Below are 16,588 nucleotides of genomic sequence, written 5' to 3' on the forward strand. Positions count from 1 at the left end.
CCGCCGATGTCGGTGCCGCGGCCGACGCTCACGCCGGCGGCGCCCAACCCTCATGGGTAACATGGTGTGTCTCACGTACGCCACCATCTTGTTCTCTACCAACTCACCAGCTCTTGCTAGACATTAAAGCCAACTTAAAATATAATAATCCGCCGTAATTTTTAAAGGATAACATATTTTAGATGACACGTGACAAGAATAATTTACTAAATAAATGTTTAACTTGACTGTCCATTTTAAGTGGGAAAAAAATCATTTCTACATGTGTCCTTCGGTATAAATTCTATATAGCATGAAAACATTTTTTACTTTCCTTTGATAGGTTCCATTAACATTGGGGGGAAAATGTTGGGTTGCCTAAAATTCAGCAACGCATAATTTATCATTATTAGACAATCATCATACTGAAGTTGGCTTTATTGGCGAGAATAAGAGCAATAATGATTAATATTCTACAACGCGATTAGATAAATCAACATTTAGCAGTATTGCGATACTTACGTTTTTAAGCATTTGTTTTTTAATCAATAGAAGTGTAAATCAAATAGTATTTCAAGATGTATTTGGTATTAAGAGAACAAGAGAGTGGCAACTAACCCTCATACTAATGCGTTCCGCATGACTACTAAGTTTTTTCATGTAACAATCTTCACTCACTTGCATGCACAAGATATACTGCAACTGAACGAAATTTACATATAATCTATTATTAAGTTACTTTATTAATAATTGATAAACAAAGGACACGCCTGATTATAATACTTAACGTTAGGCGTTAATGGTGTGCTTATGTACCTACTATTTTTATGAAACTTAACTATTTACCTGCTATTTAAAACTTAATTGTATCTCAATTCTTTTATAACTAAGAAACTTAGTAACAATGTAAAACATTGAAAAACAGCTATCTACCACAATACCTCTGCCCTATGTGTATTCCAGTTATACTAATTACATGTCCCTTATGAGTGCTATATTAACAGCTACACCTCTGCTTGAACACCTAAAGTTATAAAAAATGTTTTCCTTTTGTCAGCAGCACATCATAAAAAGTGCAGCGCGCGCTGCGCCCGTGGTGGGCACCGTGTCACCCCTCCTGACTTGGGGCAGAACCCTAAACACTGACTTGCCAACGGTCGACAACGACCGCTACGCATATGTTATATATGCCTAAAGGACAAGGAATGAAAACATTCGGACAAGATGAAATATCCACACATGTATCTATGGAACTTCAAGTGGCTACTTTGTAGAAGTTTGTGACATCATTAACATGAGAATGTCACGGATGAAGTGATGAGAATCAGTTATCGTCCAAGCGTTTTATATTTAAGTGTGCATTTATGTTGACGTATCTGTTTGCGAGTATATTTGTTTGAATTTAGCTTATGAAAATCTCATGTATAGCTAATGATATTCTGGAAATGCTTTTAAATTATGTATGCCTGTCTTTAGAATTTTAAACCTGTTGTGAAACATGTGTCATGATACTGCAGCTAGTCAGTGAGCTAAAAACACCAGTAAAATAATATCGATTTAATTTAATACAGAAACTATGGTCATAATGCAATATATTTAGATTTTATCACGATCAGTTTTAAAAGTGTACCTAGATTCACGAGTTTCCAGCGCTGAAAACGCGTACAAAAATGTAGTGGACAATTTTTTAAGGACAGTGATTTTGTACAAATTGGACGTTCCGGAAAACTGTCTAAAGGCCACTTTGGCCATATCAATATTTTGATACACCCTGTAAAATGTATTGAATTCTAATAACCCAAGCTTAGAGAATTCTTACCTATTTTTATAAAAGAATTTGCATAGTCTTGTACCATAATTCACTTATATATATTTATTTATTTATCTGATAGGTCTTTTAACACATAGTCTACAATTATGTTTGTCATAATACATTCTCTATAATGAATTACAACTCAGCATCGAGAAAACTTTAGATTATAACATTTTTTTATCTCACAAACATCACTATAGTATGTTTAGTACAAATTGACTTGTTTTAAAAATTAAAGAGATTATAGGAAATAATTTGGTACAATCAGACAAAGCATAACTTATAATAAGTTAGCTATTAACTATATTTCATTTTAACAACGGCTAAATTAGAGGAACTTCAAATTCTACATATGTCGGAATATTTTATTATTAATTTTGTGATAGTTTTACGATAAAATGAAGTTATCTAGTATAATGTTTGTAGTTGCTGTTTGTAGTTATGTGAAACAGAGTGTTATGCCAAAAAAAAATCTGAATTTATGATTTTTAGTAATGTGTTTGTCTATGGTGGATAAATGTTGTTGCATTGAAATGAAATATAGTTAAATTTTATCTGTAGGTAAATGTAAGTTATGGCCTACATGTAACGCTTTATTACACCATAATAGTAAGCTGTGTTTAAGTTATAATTTTTGTGTTAATGTAACATCTACCATATAAGATTAAAAGATCTCTTAAGCATCTGTGATAAATCCAATTGATTAAATAAAACATTAACTTATAAACTATTTTAGTTATTACTAAATACCACAATTAGAATAAAGTATTTCCTTGCCATGTTAGAAACTTTCTTATTAAGTTAAAGTAGGAAAAAGTGACTGAATTAATGGATGCTGTATTAAATCTTTCATTTCTTTCTCTTTTTAGTTTTATTTACCTACCAATGTGTTACCAGTGTAATGTAATGTAGTAAAATGTACCATGAAATTGTCTAAAAGAAGTTAGCAAAGAAAATCATATGGCTTTCCTCTACCAAAACACATTACTTTTTTCTTAAAACATCCCAAGTCTTATTGGTTTTTAGGATTGCAAAAGTTGATACTTATGTAGCTGAAAATTTTATAATATAAAGATTTCGGTACGACATTTTCCTATTAAATTGATAGGCATTTTAATATATGTACTTTAAAAAACCGTAAATAGTGTTAAAATAATTTATTTACATAATTACAAATAAGTACACAAATAACATCATTTCAACTTAAAATAAATTAACATTCCTTGCATGATTTAACTTCACTTTTTACACTTTCTGGTTTGGATGATTTTAAAAAATATTTGTTGTATATAAAATATTTTACTAATAAAATGCTTAAAAACACTAAGACTAGTCATAGTGGGCCTTTTTCATCACCTTTATTATCAGAATGATTGCTCGAGTCATCATTTCCTACTTGAGATGATTTATCTCTCACTGGGATTAACTGAAATCTCAAACTGTTTCCTTTGTTCCTTTTTTGAATCACTTTTCCAGATGATTTTGTGCTCTTTTCTATCACAGAACATATTTTATCCTGAAACAAAGATTTATAAGAATTAAAAAAAAGACACGCTATGTATTACTTCTTACAAGCCCAATAAAATTATGTCTATCCCATAATCAATTCAATAAAGCTTCAATTAAACTTGAACAACTTTATTTCAAAATAAAAATATGCATAATTTTATATTTACTAACGTGTGTATGTATATATATTTTTTTTTCTTTTTTGTGTATGTTTTCAACTGTGTAATTAATTATATAGTGTTTGCTTTATGAATGGATTAAATGATTATTATTATTATTATTATTATTATTACATATGAAATATGAAATTTTTTATTGAAATCTTTGTGTTTTTAAAACTAATAACTAGTATTACTTTAAAACCAGTTTATTAAATTATAATTTCAATACAAAAGTATTCACAAATAATTATCAACATTATATGGAAGTATCATTGCATACCAGACTTTCCGCAGCCTCACTATCTGACCCAGTCACAACAACCTTTACTTCAAACTGCTTGTCTAATAGTTTTATCATTTTCTTCACACTTGTCATGAGGTCATTTTCAGCTATTCTATTTGATAATGTTATCAATTTTTGTCCTTTTATAAGTTGATTTTCTTTAGAAATTTTCTTTTCTTTTCTTTTTACAATTTCCTCTTCGAGATATTGAGCACTTGTTAGTAGCCTGTAATTAGAGTAAAATTGGATTAACAAAATAAGTCATTAACAATTTAGAAATAGGATGTATTTCAATTATATTATATACATACTTATAAACTGGACGTCTAGTTTTTGTGTCAATATCTTGTATTTTAACTAGTTTTAAATCTCGTCTTACAGACAAACTCTGTGCGCTCTTTAGATCTGTAATACTAACGGAGTTATCATGTCCGATTAAAGTTATCCTACTCTCAAAATTCTTCTTTTTTGGTATATCTTTTCCTTCGGCTGTTATTTTCATGGATAAAAATCTATTGTACTCCACTATACGTCGGAAATTGGTTAATGCGAAAATTTTATTCATTTTGTAAAAATGTCTTTAACCATTAATTGAACGAACACCGATTAATACATAAAGTTTAAAGATAATTCTACAAGAAACACCAACTAGATTTTTAAATACATATTGAATAATATATTGGAGCACGATTATGTATTGATTTGACATATAAACATTATTGACATGATTGTCAAAGTCAAATCCAAATCAATTTGATTGTTTGACTGTCACTCGACAACTTGACATTGACAATATCAACAAACATTCATCGTCAACAGAACAAAGAGTAGATGTTTATGTAAATCGTTTGAGAGAGTTTGAGAGAAAGCAAATTTTGTTTGAGAGTTCTTCCTTTCAACGTAAAAACAAATTCAAATTTTTAGCGTAAAGTTGGCTTCCACAAAACATTTAGTTTAGCTAATGAGAATCGCTAGATAACCATCTGAGAGAGATTGAAATGAGGAGAGGATTAGACTTAAACGCTTAGACCATTCAAATTCTCGTCTTCAGATAATCGTTAGAGAATGATTGAGAGAAAAGATAAATCTTTCGACATTTTTTACTTTTTTTGTAAAAAATAATTGAAATCGAACACTTAACTATAAATCCTTATGCTAATTTTTGAGAACAATGCCTCCTGAACATTTATGTTTTTGTTAAACGTATTGAATATTTTTAAGGTGTTGTATAGTATTTGTCTATGTCTCGAGAAATTGACGGAGCTTATCTACTCTTTGAAACGTCACGACCATAGCTAATATCAGTTTCACTTTTCTTTTTGTTTTGACACTCAGAGACGGAGCAATGGTAAATTTTTTATTTAACTAAATCTTTAAATATATCATGAATCTTTTACAATTTTTAAATATAAATCTAAAATATTGAAATTGTTTGTTTTCAGTCCGCTCACAAAACATTTATTATTAAGCGCAAGCTTGCTAAAAAACTCAAACAGAATAGACCAATTCCACAATGGGTTAGAATGCGCACGGGAAACACAATCCGGTAAGTAACTATTTAATAACTGTGTTGGAAAAATGTAATTTACGTTTTTAGATCTAATACAATCGAAAATATTTGAGTTCCATTTTTACTTTTACAATAAATCCAAATGTCAATAATTGTTTTGAAACATTGTTGAATATAGTTCTGTAAGTTAAAGTAGTTTTAATTGTACTTGGATAATTCTGTGGTTACAACGCTGATCTGAGTGAAAGATTTAAAACGGCTATATTACATTTATATTGTTATAAATAAACTAGTTTTGTACGAAAACTTCAGTGTCGTAAGTTGTTGCCAGTCCCATAACAATCAATCTTTAATAATATTTATTTAAAACATTAAAGAATATTTTGTGAACATATTAATTATTAATTTGGTGTTTTGATATCCTGCAGTGTAAACATAATGTACCTTGTGACAATGTTTTCAATTAACATATTCACTGTAATGCATGGAAGTATATGCTTATGGTTCTAAATTATATCACAGAATTTCAACATCAGAATTAAATATTTTTATGTAAACTAAAAATGTGTGATAAAGATAAAATTGTGGCAAGGTTATAAGAAATGTATTTTTCTATGAAGCTTTTTTTGTTGCAAATTTTGAAATACAATAATTTTGTTTCATAATTTTTGATTTACAATGAAATGTTGGCACTTTAGAGATTACAACTAAGCTTAAGAGTTTAAAATTGATAACTTCTAACAAAATGTTCAAGTTGTACTATTTTAATTTAGAAAGGCCTAATTTATTGTTATTGATCTTGGAGGCTGTTTTTTCAATGCCTACTATTTTAATGTAAAATATTTTAGCAATGTATAACATAGAAGGCGCAATGTACAATAAATATTTAAATTTTTATTTGTATAATTTCAGGTACAACGCCAAGAGGCGTCACTGGAGAAGGACTAAGCTCAAGCTGTAAGCTGTTATTCTCTACATGTTAAGCTTAATAAAGTCCTAAAAATCTCCAACATTCCTTTTATTTTAAATGATATCTTACACTAGTAAATACTCAATTAAATTTAAAGTTAAGTAAATGCAAAAGTTTAGATGGATGGATATTTGTAGCCTAAATTGCTCTCTTTGAAATTTGGCATAGATGCAGAGAGTTGTCTGGAAAAACACATAGACTAGTTTTGTTTTTAATTCCATGTGGGCGAAAACTATTACCTAAATATTTTTTAAGTTTATTGTTTTTCTTGAAAAGTAGCAATTCTATTGTAAAGATTTAGATGGGCCTTTTACAAAATGGTCATGGTAAATACCTTTTAGTCATGGTGAAGTTAATGTTTAGCACTTTTTTTTTGTGACTGAATGGCCACTGTTTGCCTTTAAAAGGCATTTACAGATTTACCGGGCTGGAGGTGGCCAATCCCTGATAGCGCTTAGCCTAAAACTCGTTATCAGATTTTCTCATTTAGAATTTATGGTTTTCATCTATTATATGCTTTTTTTACATATGCTGTAGGTAATAGGTCTCAAATTGCAAAATAAGCACTCATGTCATTAAATGATAGGAAAAGCTAATAAAACTTTTTAAATGAAACTACACACAAACTGTACGATTCTTTATTTCCCCAGTTTTCATTATCTATGTACACAATACTCTTATAAATTAATAACACATGGTTCGTCGATGTTAACTTAAAGCAATACATACAATAGTAAAGTATCACAATTGATAATACTGACTCAAAACTCATTCCCAATCAAATATACAGCTGTGTCAAGTTGTCTCTTCTTTGGAATCTTGTTCTGATTTTTCTTTTTTCAATGCTTCAGACTGCATCAGTAATTCTTCTAATAAAAGCACATTGTCTATCAATTCTTGACTACCCGTTGGCTGTGAAACAAACAAAAAATACATAATACATGAATACCAGTCCGATTAAGGACTACTGGCCTACTGGTATATATACCTACTACTATGTAAGGTATATATATAGTAGGCATAATAATATATTGAAATATTGACACAGTTGTGAATACAAAATAACAAAAAAAAAACATTTAAATACCTGTTGTGCGCTAACAGAGCGGGCCATCAATTTCTGTCGGTACTTCTCTTTCCTCTCCTGTTCGCGGACGCTGCGCAGTCGGTCGAAGTCGTCGATGTCGTCGTCTTCTCCATCCACACCGTCTACGTCATCCACTGGAATAAAGAAATCACAGCTTATATTAAGAGCGTTAAGTGCCACTCGCCCAGAAAGTTCGCTTTAATACGTTTTGAGGCCGATGTACCTGTTAAATATTATACAATGAAGAAAAACGAACAAAGAGATACAAAAAATATAAAGAGGAAGCATAGTCGACACTTCACTTGAGGCATTATTCATATGATCCTCACCAATATCCTCAAAACCATAGTCAATATTACTGTTTAGTTTATTTTATAACTAAAGATGGGGCTTACAATTTTGTAAAATGTTTTATAATATGTTAATACAAGAACATGAGGTGGCATACTAACCTTAAAACAGTACCTTTCAAAGAAGTTACCGGTAAAAAAGAGTTTGCTGTCTAGTCTATACATTTCTTAATGTTTTTGTATGTGAGACTTACTTAGGGTCTGACTGCCGGCGGCGCTGAGCGAGGGTCCGACGTCGCTGTCGAGGCGCGGGCGCTCCAGGCCGGGGAAGGAGTCCTGCGCGCGCAGGGACTTGGCGGCCGGGCTCGTGTCGCCCCTGCCTTCCAGCACCGCGCTCGCTGCGCGCGCCCATTGCGACGGCGCGGACGACGATAGACGAGACGCTGTTTAATGGGAAACATTAAAGTTTTTAACGTCTTCGGAAACGCACCTGATGCGTCTCATTTAATAAGGATGGGAAGCTTAAAGAAAAGTAACAGTTCGATAAGGCCACACAGGTCTCTTAAAAGATAAAACTGTGATAATACTCCCTCTAGAAAATGTCAAGTTTGAAATAAACGGTTACGTCGAATGGAAATTGCATAAATGTAAAATAATAAAATTATCTTTGTCACAGTAATGTATAGATATGAGGATGAAGGGTAAATGATATCGCTTAAAAGTCAGATTTCCGCCAAGACTTGAGATAAACAAATATTTTTGTATATAAAATGTTTACCATCAATCTCGATGGCTCCAATGTCCGTCGACATATTGGTCATATTGTCGTTCTTTAAATGTAAATAGTATTTAATTTCTTAAGACAATGCAGATTGTGATAAAAAGTATGATTGAGCGGCGATATAACATCAAATGTAATCTTATCACGCATTTGTTCTCGCTGATTAACAATGCAAACAGTTCCAATTTATTATTTTAATAGAATGTAGTGAGAAATTTACATTTTAATTGTAAATGTTACCTGAAATTGTCATGAAAAAACCTCATACAGATGTGAAAATTGTAGAGCACAGTTATTCAAATGATTTGAAACCTTCAAAACATTAACGTGGACTTTATTTAAAATACAACTTACTGGAGTTATGATTGGAGTTTCTCGTCGGAACATTAACTGGCTCGCTTGCAGTCGGCGGTCCTTGAGCGAACAAACTCATCGCTGTCGGTCTGAAATTAGTTCCATAATTTTTAATTTAAAGGAATGCAAACTGCAATTGGATTGCTGTTTTTTTTATAAATGGATAGGACGGGATCTTCATTTTTTTAATGTATTTGAGTCTTTTTCAAGTGAAGTTTAGGATGTGTTTTTGGTAACTGACCTGTGCTCCTGCCGCTTGCCCATGCTGGTAATGGTGGCCTGCTCGTCCACCTCCTCGATGACCTCGTTAGCTATCTTCATGCTGCCGGCCGCGGTCGCTGCTGGCTTGTTAAGCGTTGGATTACTCGCTGATATCACGAAACGAGTGCCTGCTGGAGTTAGTGACGTTCGTTAAACATTATTTCGTTTTTAACCTTAGAGATGATGTAAGGGTTACCATTACTTGCTTTAAAAGTGGGTAGTTTATGAAAATATACTTAAAATATAGAAGAGCATTGTATAACGCAAACGCTTCTTAATATACATTATGTAATCAAAATAACGTAGATTACAGTTGGAACGCAGTTACTGGAATCAAAGCTATGGAATATTTACAAAGCAGGGCAGTCATTAACCTGAACACCATAAATGTAATGAGTTCGACGAACTCACGCGACTGAATGAAAATAGCAAATTCCTACTTTATATGGCATTCATGGGCGCCAATTTTGTCACACGTAAGTCGTAAAAACCGTTATATAGCATTGTTTAAAAAATTATTTGTACATTATTAGTCTTATAGACTGTCGCTATAAAGTACAGCCTCACCTCCATCAGTTTGCGTGCCGACGGGCGCGGAGGGTTGTCTCTGGTCTTCCTTCGAGAACAATCTCTTCAACATGGAGGTGACTGAGTTGGCGCGAGTCATTGGAGGTTGTTGTAGCGACGCCATCGAATTACTCGAACCCATAGAGTTCCTGTCCTCCTTTTTCCCGCGCTTACTGCCTCTTGACACGATGAAATGAATACCCGATACCGCGTCGTCGTTCATTTGTAATTGCTGCGATGGGAAAAACAATATTTTGATAAACTTGATACAATAAGATTGTTATACTTTCATATGTATTTACAGCTATCTAGTAGGGTCAGTGAGAAAAGATAACGTAAACAAATGAACTGTAACTACTGTAATTTATACATTTTCCTCGCAAGCAAATGGTATTGATTATTGTTGCCGTATGATTTACGACACAGGAAAGCAGTAATTTACGTCGACATTAGTCGGTAGCCTGTATTCGAGCTTATTACTGTTTGAATACCATTCGTTATATTGCACTTTTTAACCCTGGGACCGCCTTTTGAAATACTCTATAACGAAGTAGGTCAAATCATGTTATAATTTCAATATATTTTAACTATGAGAAGATTGTCTTATAGACTACAACCTGGGAAATACGTAGTTCTAGTTTCAATCACAATTTATAACTACTTTTTAGTTAAAAATATTGTAGTAGTAAAGATTAAACAATAGAGAGTTAGCAAAGTATTGAACAATCACAAAAACGAAGAACGTTATTTACAGCACCAAAACAATTTTAACGATAAATTACAACAAATAATCGTTTAGTCACATACAGTTAGTATGATTTAAATATTCAAAACAAACAACAGTTTTACACAAAAAGAAATTAGAAAAAGAGATGAAAAAAATCTTAAACAAGCCGTAAAATATTGAGTTAGTTCGTTAATATAATATATTACATTTATTATTATAAAATTTGTTACAACATGATATACATGCGTCAGCCAGTTAGTTTATTATATACTTTGAAAATTTAGTCTATAAGAATATTTTATATAAGCGGTAGAATAATAATAAAAGTGCCTAAAAGAAGACATTTAGACTCAAATAACTGAATGTAGTATAGTAGAGCAATTATTTTGGCTTAATAAGGCCGCAGGTATTTAATTTATAACCCTAAATTTATGATTAAAAAATATTTATATATTTTCACATCATATCTGTCTATATTAAGGAATGATTTCATAATTTATTTTTGTTTTAAAATTTATATCAGCACAAAAAATGTAATAAGGGCTGCCAAACAATCTCAAGGTAAGATCACAAATGATAAAGTTACTTCCTTTAACGATAAACACCGATTATCTTTAATCCAGATATTATTAGATATACCGCATTCGATATGTGTAATTTATAATTATACTTGAAACTGATAAGAAGCGTACAGTCAGCGGATCATAAGAAAGTAACACATATTGTACTTAATTATTTGTGAGCTTGGTCGAGTAAAATAAAGCAAAATTTTAGAAATGGTCAATTGTTTTTTGTTGTTTGAACTCTCCTAGTTATATTTGAAAGATACTCCATTAAAATGATCACCTGAAGATATAGGATAGATGAACAAATATTGATTACAATACAATTCCTCAACCGCAGTCACCCGCACAGCGCAGTAGTGACGTCAGGTAGTCACAGATGACGTCATTGGCAACCCTTCACACCGCAACACTGCGAAGCTCCATACAGCCGTGCAGCATGCTTTAATAATGGTCGAATCTAACCTCGGGCGGGGCGAACTTGTAACTCACGGTGTTGGAGGGAACCATTTCCTCTATCTTGACTGAAGACGGCGCGACGGTGACCATGCTACGTTGCCGCGCCGGGACCGCGACGCGCGCCGTCGAAGGTTCTGGATGCTCCTCCCGCTGGTTCTCCGTTGCGATGGTGTACGGCAGTTCCGCGGGGAACACCTCGTCCCAGTACTGATCCTTGATCAGCTCCGGATGTTCGTGATGCATTTCATCGACTATCATGTATGAAACCTAAAAATTTAGGAAATATAGGAAAAAATAGCAGATATTGTAATGGAAATCACTTCTTAGGTAACGTATTTAACATTTTTGAATTAATTTCCTATCATTAGCAAAGACTAAAAAGTCAATCATCTATAGGTCCTACTTTTTAATAAAAAAAAAACATATTTGTAGTCAATAACGGACGCAGCTTTTATCACTAGATAATAAGTTGCGATATTAAATTAACTACTTAGAATTAAGATTAAGAATATAAATTTTAGGATTAGAAAGCACCAGGTTCATTTAATTAAAATAATGGATTGTCGTCAAATGGGGTATTCATAGAATAAATGCATAGCATGCTGTTCAGTCATTAATTCCATTGGTAAAGACATGCTAAGGTCGGTGGCGAAAGAGAATCAATCTAATTTGCAGGTACCACGTCACCTAAACAGAGTTAATTCCTCGTAAGGAAACTAACGTCAATGATTACTAAGCGATTATTGACCTTGAAACAACAACAGTTAAAAACTGTTCAAAGCTTAAAAACTTGATACTATTATGGACATTAATAAGTGTTATATCAGGCTAGAATTAAAAAAAAGACTTAACTAGCCAGCTAATAAAAACAATCTGTATCGATTCAATATTAAATTAAAATGGACTGAAAGTTTTAGCCATAAAGAGCAGAGGTAGCGTAGGAAACGAAATTGTTTTGGACGGTGTCCAATTTCAATTATTTTTATGTTAATACTTTTTTTTGTCAAAAACTATTACAAATTAATATCTTAATATCGTAAAGTGAATCATGATTACAGTTGCTTTATATCTTCAATTCTATGATTTTTATTGAAAACTTCCAATCTTTACATACCAAACATAATTCGAGTCAATAAATTTTGTAGAATAACGTAAGATAACAAATAAAAATGTTGAAACCTGGCAAAGAATCAAACGCTATAACTATTCTATGATGTTTTAAGAGATAATGTTAATGTGTTCAATTAAAAGAGAATTACATTTTCTGTATCACTTGAATACTATATTTAAAAGGTCATTTACAAGAGTTCCAAATCGTTATATCAACTACTTTCTGTGCGTAATATGTACATAACTAACAATTTAAATACTATCCACAAAAATATACTATCTCTACAATATGTTTGTGATTAATTAGTGGAAACTTGAATAAGTCTTGTAAATAATCCAAAAAACACAAACCTGTAAATCTCTGTCAATCAGCCAGTTAACTTCGAAGTCGTCATCATCTTCACCAAAGGGATTGATCAAAGATTCGGCTACTTTTAGCCAGCCCATGTAGAAAAAGAACTCTAATGTCGTAAATATCGGGAAGTAAAGGTCTATATTACTGATATAGACATCACTGTGGGCTGATTGCAGCTTGTTGTCGACCCACTGGCTGCCCAGCGCTGACGTTATGAAGTAAGAGTATACCGCTATGGTGACCACCTAAAATTAACTAATGCTTTAGTATTTTGACAAGACCCAAAAGAGATAACTAACGTGAAGTTAAAACTATTTATAAAGATAAGGATGTACTAAAAAAATTATTTCATTAAAGATAATCGTTTGTTTTCCACAAACTGGGTAGACTTTGGGTTGAATTGTTTCTAAAAAGTTCTAAAAGCTTTACAATGTATGTCACAGTTCCAGTAATTCGACGCCAATTCCATGTCGACGACCGTCTGGCCCTCCCCGACAAACAAAGGATTACTTTGTATTTCACCAGTGATTTAAATCAAAACAATTTTCTCAACTAATGTGACTTAAAAATTCTTTAAAAAGATAATTGTAAATCTATGAAAAACACAGAAGTGAGCTGTCTGATCTCTTATCTTTTACGATTTTACTTTATGTCTGTAAAAATGTAGAACACGGTATTTTATGACTCAAACAAGTAATCTCAAATTATTGTTACCAATGAAAAGTTTAAAGGATTAAAATTAATAACGTAGAAAAATGCTATAAGTAAAGTAGTAATAAACTTCGTAGCCAAACTTTGAAGGACCTATATTTCACCGGATGGCAATAATACGAGTAATACTCGTTTTAATGTCATTGACCCGAACCCTATTGGCGCGTTTTCAGTAAGTAACAAGCACTAACATCGCTTGTGTAAATTATTGTTTATATTTTGCGTTACCGTGTCTATACGATTTGTAGTACATTACTTCTAATAGACTATGCAAAGTTTTCGAAAGACTGTACGTGTCTTGATAACTGTGACTAAGCACATGCTCAAAATTGTTATAGAGTCCCTACCATTTTTTTAAGTAAACCGAGATAGCAACATAGTTTTGTTGAGTGTTTGCCAGTAGAAACTCTTAGTTACAGTATGACAGTCGAGATAACTTCTTCAATTGATACAGAATAAAAACCACGGATGAATGCAACATATTTAATAAGGCTATATAGCGAAAAGCAACCATAGTTAACGGGAAGGAAACTTAAAACAACAAATATTTTAATAACTGCAGAACACAACAGAGTTGTTAAACGTTTCAGAACAATAAATATTTACGATAGTTGATGTTGAAAACTAAACATAACCTAACCACAAACCTGATAATAGTAACAACTTTAAAATATGAAACAATCCATGTTTTAATATTTAGAGAGAGTAGTTAAAGCATCGTTTTACCACTTTTCCTATTACCAAGCCTGGAACGTTTCAGTTTGAAGCAAGTTAGTTATTAGTCCAAAGAATTCAAGATCGATTATTGATATCAAACTTTTAGATTTACTGGTTCAATGTAAATGCATTACCTGAGTGTACACTAAGGGTACGCTGATGGTATCGTAGCTGAGCAGCAGCCCTGCCTGTCCTCGAAACTTGTTCAATTCGTCAATGATTGTTTTCACAGCAAAGTCGTCTCTTATCCGACCCTCTTTGCGGGCTCTCGTCACTATACTTGTAGCCCATACTATAGGTAACCTAGTTATAAGTATTCCAATTTAATTCAACGTTATTTAATGTAATAAATCGAATTAATCGGTACTAATAAACATACCAATGTTTTGAAGGCTTTGGAAATTTGCTATTAAGGTTGTCAAGAATTGTCTTTTCGTTATCCAGCAATAGACCGGCTTCGACCAAGTTGTTTAACGTTGGGAAACGTTTCTTGACGCGAGGTGAGATCATAGTCAACACCATAGTTAGGCAGAGGCACACGTAGCGTACAATTGTACGTCGCATCAATCGCCCACGTTCATCCTGCCAATAAAACATTACATATTTACAATAGGTACAGAATCTTTACCTTATTGTGAAGACTGAAGATATTCTTACGTAATATACAAAAACAATGGATACAATTTTTTTTGTATAATTGCCTCGATAATGTAAAGTCGACTTGCATAAAAAAGAGTGCAATTTCACATTGATATTCGCAACGGGCTTCTTTAGTGAATAATGATATTGGTAAAACATTCAAGGTTACCGGTTTATTCGATAATAAAACAGGTTTCAAATTTGCTTTTTTAAATTTATTTATAAACCTTCGAAAAAACATTAAAGTTTTAGGTGATTGAAATTTCATCGTTAATTATTTTAAAATTCTTGTCCATATACAAAAATTCCACAAGCGTTCTTTGATAAACTTAAACAATGATTTTAATTTTAATAAAATTTAGTATAATTTTGACTATTGTCAAAACGCCTTGTCATTAACAGCGATGTATGATGCTATCCGGATATCCGGTAACCCCGAACAACGGGACATTCCGTGTTAGTCATCATTTGCGGCAATGTTCTTACATTTTCCTTCGAAATAGTTATTCTTGTGTGATTTTTTTTAACTTAAAGTGGATAAGCGGTAATATAATACGTAAACCATAAACTACTAAAAAATTTTTTACGTACGTAATTGATTTTTACGTAGATTGCGTATCAAGTTATAACATCTGTTTCTCTTGCAGAAGTAAAACAAACAGTTTTAGAGGTTGCAGTCAAAATTTCTAAATAAAAACCAGACATGAATGTTCAGTGTTTATACAAGCAAAGTAGATAAGACAACACAGTATGTCAAAAGAAACTGATTCACTTGACTCGAATAGACTATGTAGAGCTGATTCAGTGTAAACTGTCCATCCCACATCTGTTATCTGTCCGTGACAGTGTTTGTTCTAATCGTCGGAACAAACTTACGTAACACAGATAGAACATTATCTTAGCATATGTGGATTAAGTATATTTTCTGAATTACGTAAAAAGAACAATTTCTTATCGGAAAATAAATACCGCGGCTTATGAAATGCATTGTAAATAATTTAATGAGGTAAAAAAATAGCTAATTGCCTTTATAATACAAATGCGAAAATTTGGATGTATGGATGGATGGAATTTGTAGCCTAAACTGCTGAATGAATCTCAATGAAATTTGACACGTGTGTCAAATTTAATTAAGATTCATTATGCAGTCACACATAATCTGGAAGAAAACAAACTTCTTAACCAAGTTTTTTTTTCGCAGATGGATTCGCGGGCGAAAGTTATTATGTATATGTTTATATTGTTTTTCAACTGAACGTATTTACATGAACAGTTAACCATGTTAAGGGTATTTAAAATTGGTTTAAACTATTTTATTATACTGGTAAATAGACAGAAGCAGTAGTTGAAGTTGAATATGTTTTTTACAACGATAATTTACGTAAATAGTATATTTTTCCTCTTGGCTTTTGCTTTTGCGCGTGTATTTAAAGATAAATTAAACACATTTTACAAAAAACATCTTATATAAAGGGCGCTGCACCAATGACAAGTAAAATTTCAGTGCGACCAAAATATTAAAATAATTGTAACAATGAGATGTGAAAAAAATATTTTGGTGTCGCATTGTTATAATTATCACTTAGCATCAGGTGAACGAACTGATCACATCGTGCAGAATAAAAATATTGCAAGGAAGATTCCTCGCTCTTTATAGTTTTCTTATTTTTGACCGACTTCCCAAAAGAAGGAGGTACTCAATTCGTCTGTATGTTTTTTTTTTTTTTATTTTTTTTTTTTTT

At 32.1% G+C, this 16,588-nt stretch overlaps 3 protein-coding genes across 6 annotated transcripts in view; 1 reads left to right on the plus strand and 2 right to left on the minus strand.

Moving 5' to 3' along the window:
• LOC106100363 (insulin-like growth factor II) overlaps positions 1–2,652 on the plus strand; it is a 16,083-nt gene extending 13,431 nt beyond the window's left edge. Inside the window, exons 5-6 of the mRNA XM_013279191.1 lie at positions 7–64; positions 1,040–2,652. Coding sequence (XP_013134645.1) covers positions 7–64; positions 1,040–1,174 — 193 coding nt within the window. The 3' untranslated portion in view covers positions 1,175–2,652. The remainder of the gene's footprint in view (positions 1–6; positions 65–1,039) is intronic.
• Positions 2,653–2,934: 282 nt separating this feature from the next.
• LOC106100433 lies at positions 2,935–4,459 on the minus strand. Its single transcript, XM_013279285.1, has 3 exons — positions 4,057–4,459; positions 3,743–3,971; positions 2,935–3,308 (listed from the first exon to the last, which is right to left on the minus strand). The coding sequence occupies exons 1-3, from the start codon at positions 4,308–4,310 to the stop codon at positions 3,126–3,128; spliced, it is 666 nt and encodes a 221-aa protein (XP_013134739.1). The 5' UTR covers positions 4,311–4,459; the 3' UTR covers positions 2,935–3,125.
• A 2,390-nt stretch (positions 4,460–6,849) lies between these two features.
• LOC106100428 (bestrophin-4) overlaps positions 6,850–16,588 on the minus strand; it is a 21,705-nt gene continuing 11,966 nt past the window's right edge. For 2 of the 4 annotated variants that reach the window (XM_013279278.1, XM_013279275.1), the window contains exons 4-13: positions 14,587–14,789; positions 14,342–14,510; positions 12,776–13,024; positions 11,321–11,581; positions 9,566–9,797; positions 8,979–9,129; positions 8,738–8,826; positions 7,857–8,045; positions 7,313–7,446; positions 6,850–7,137 (exon numbers count right to left, since the gene is read on the minus strand). In XM_013279278.1, the coding sequence (XP_013134732.1) occupies positions 7,021–7,137; positions 7,313–7,446; positions 7,857–8,045; positions 8,738–8,826; positions 8,979–9,129; positions 9,566–9,797; positions 11,321–11,581; positions 12,776–13,024; positions 14,342–14,510; positions 14,587–14,789 (1,794 nt within the window). In that variant the 3' untranslated portion in view covers positions 6,850–7,020. The remainder of the gene's footprint in view (positions 7,138–7,312; positions 7,447–7,856; positions 8,046–8,737; positions 8,827–8,978; positions 9,130–9,565; positions 9,798–11,320; positions 11,582–12,775; positions 13,025–14,341; positions 14,511–14,586; positions 14,790–16,588) is intronic. The other 2 variants (XM_013279276.1, XM_013279277.1) reach the window with 2 other exon arrangements.

Source organism: Papilio polytes, unplaced genomic scaffold (assembly GCF_000836215.1).
Source record: "Papilio polytes unplaced genomic scaffold, Ppol_1.0 DF824047.1, whole genome shotgun sequence".
Lineage (NCBI taxonomy): Eukaryota > Metazoa > Arthropoda > Insecta > Lepidoptera > Papilionidae > Papilio > Papilio polytes.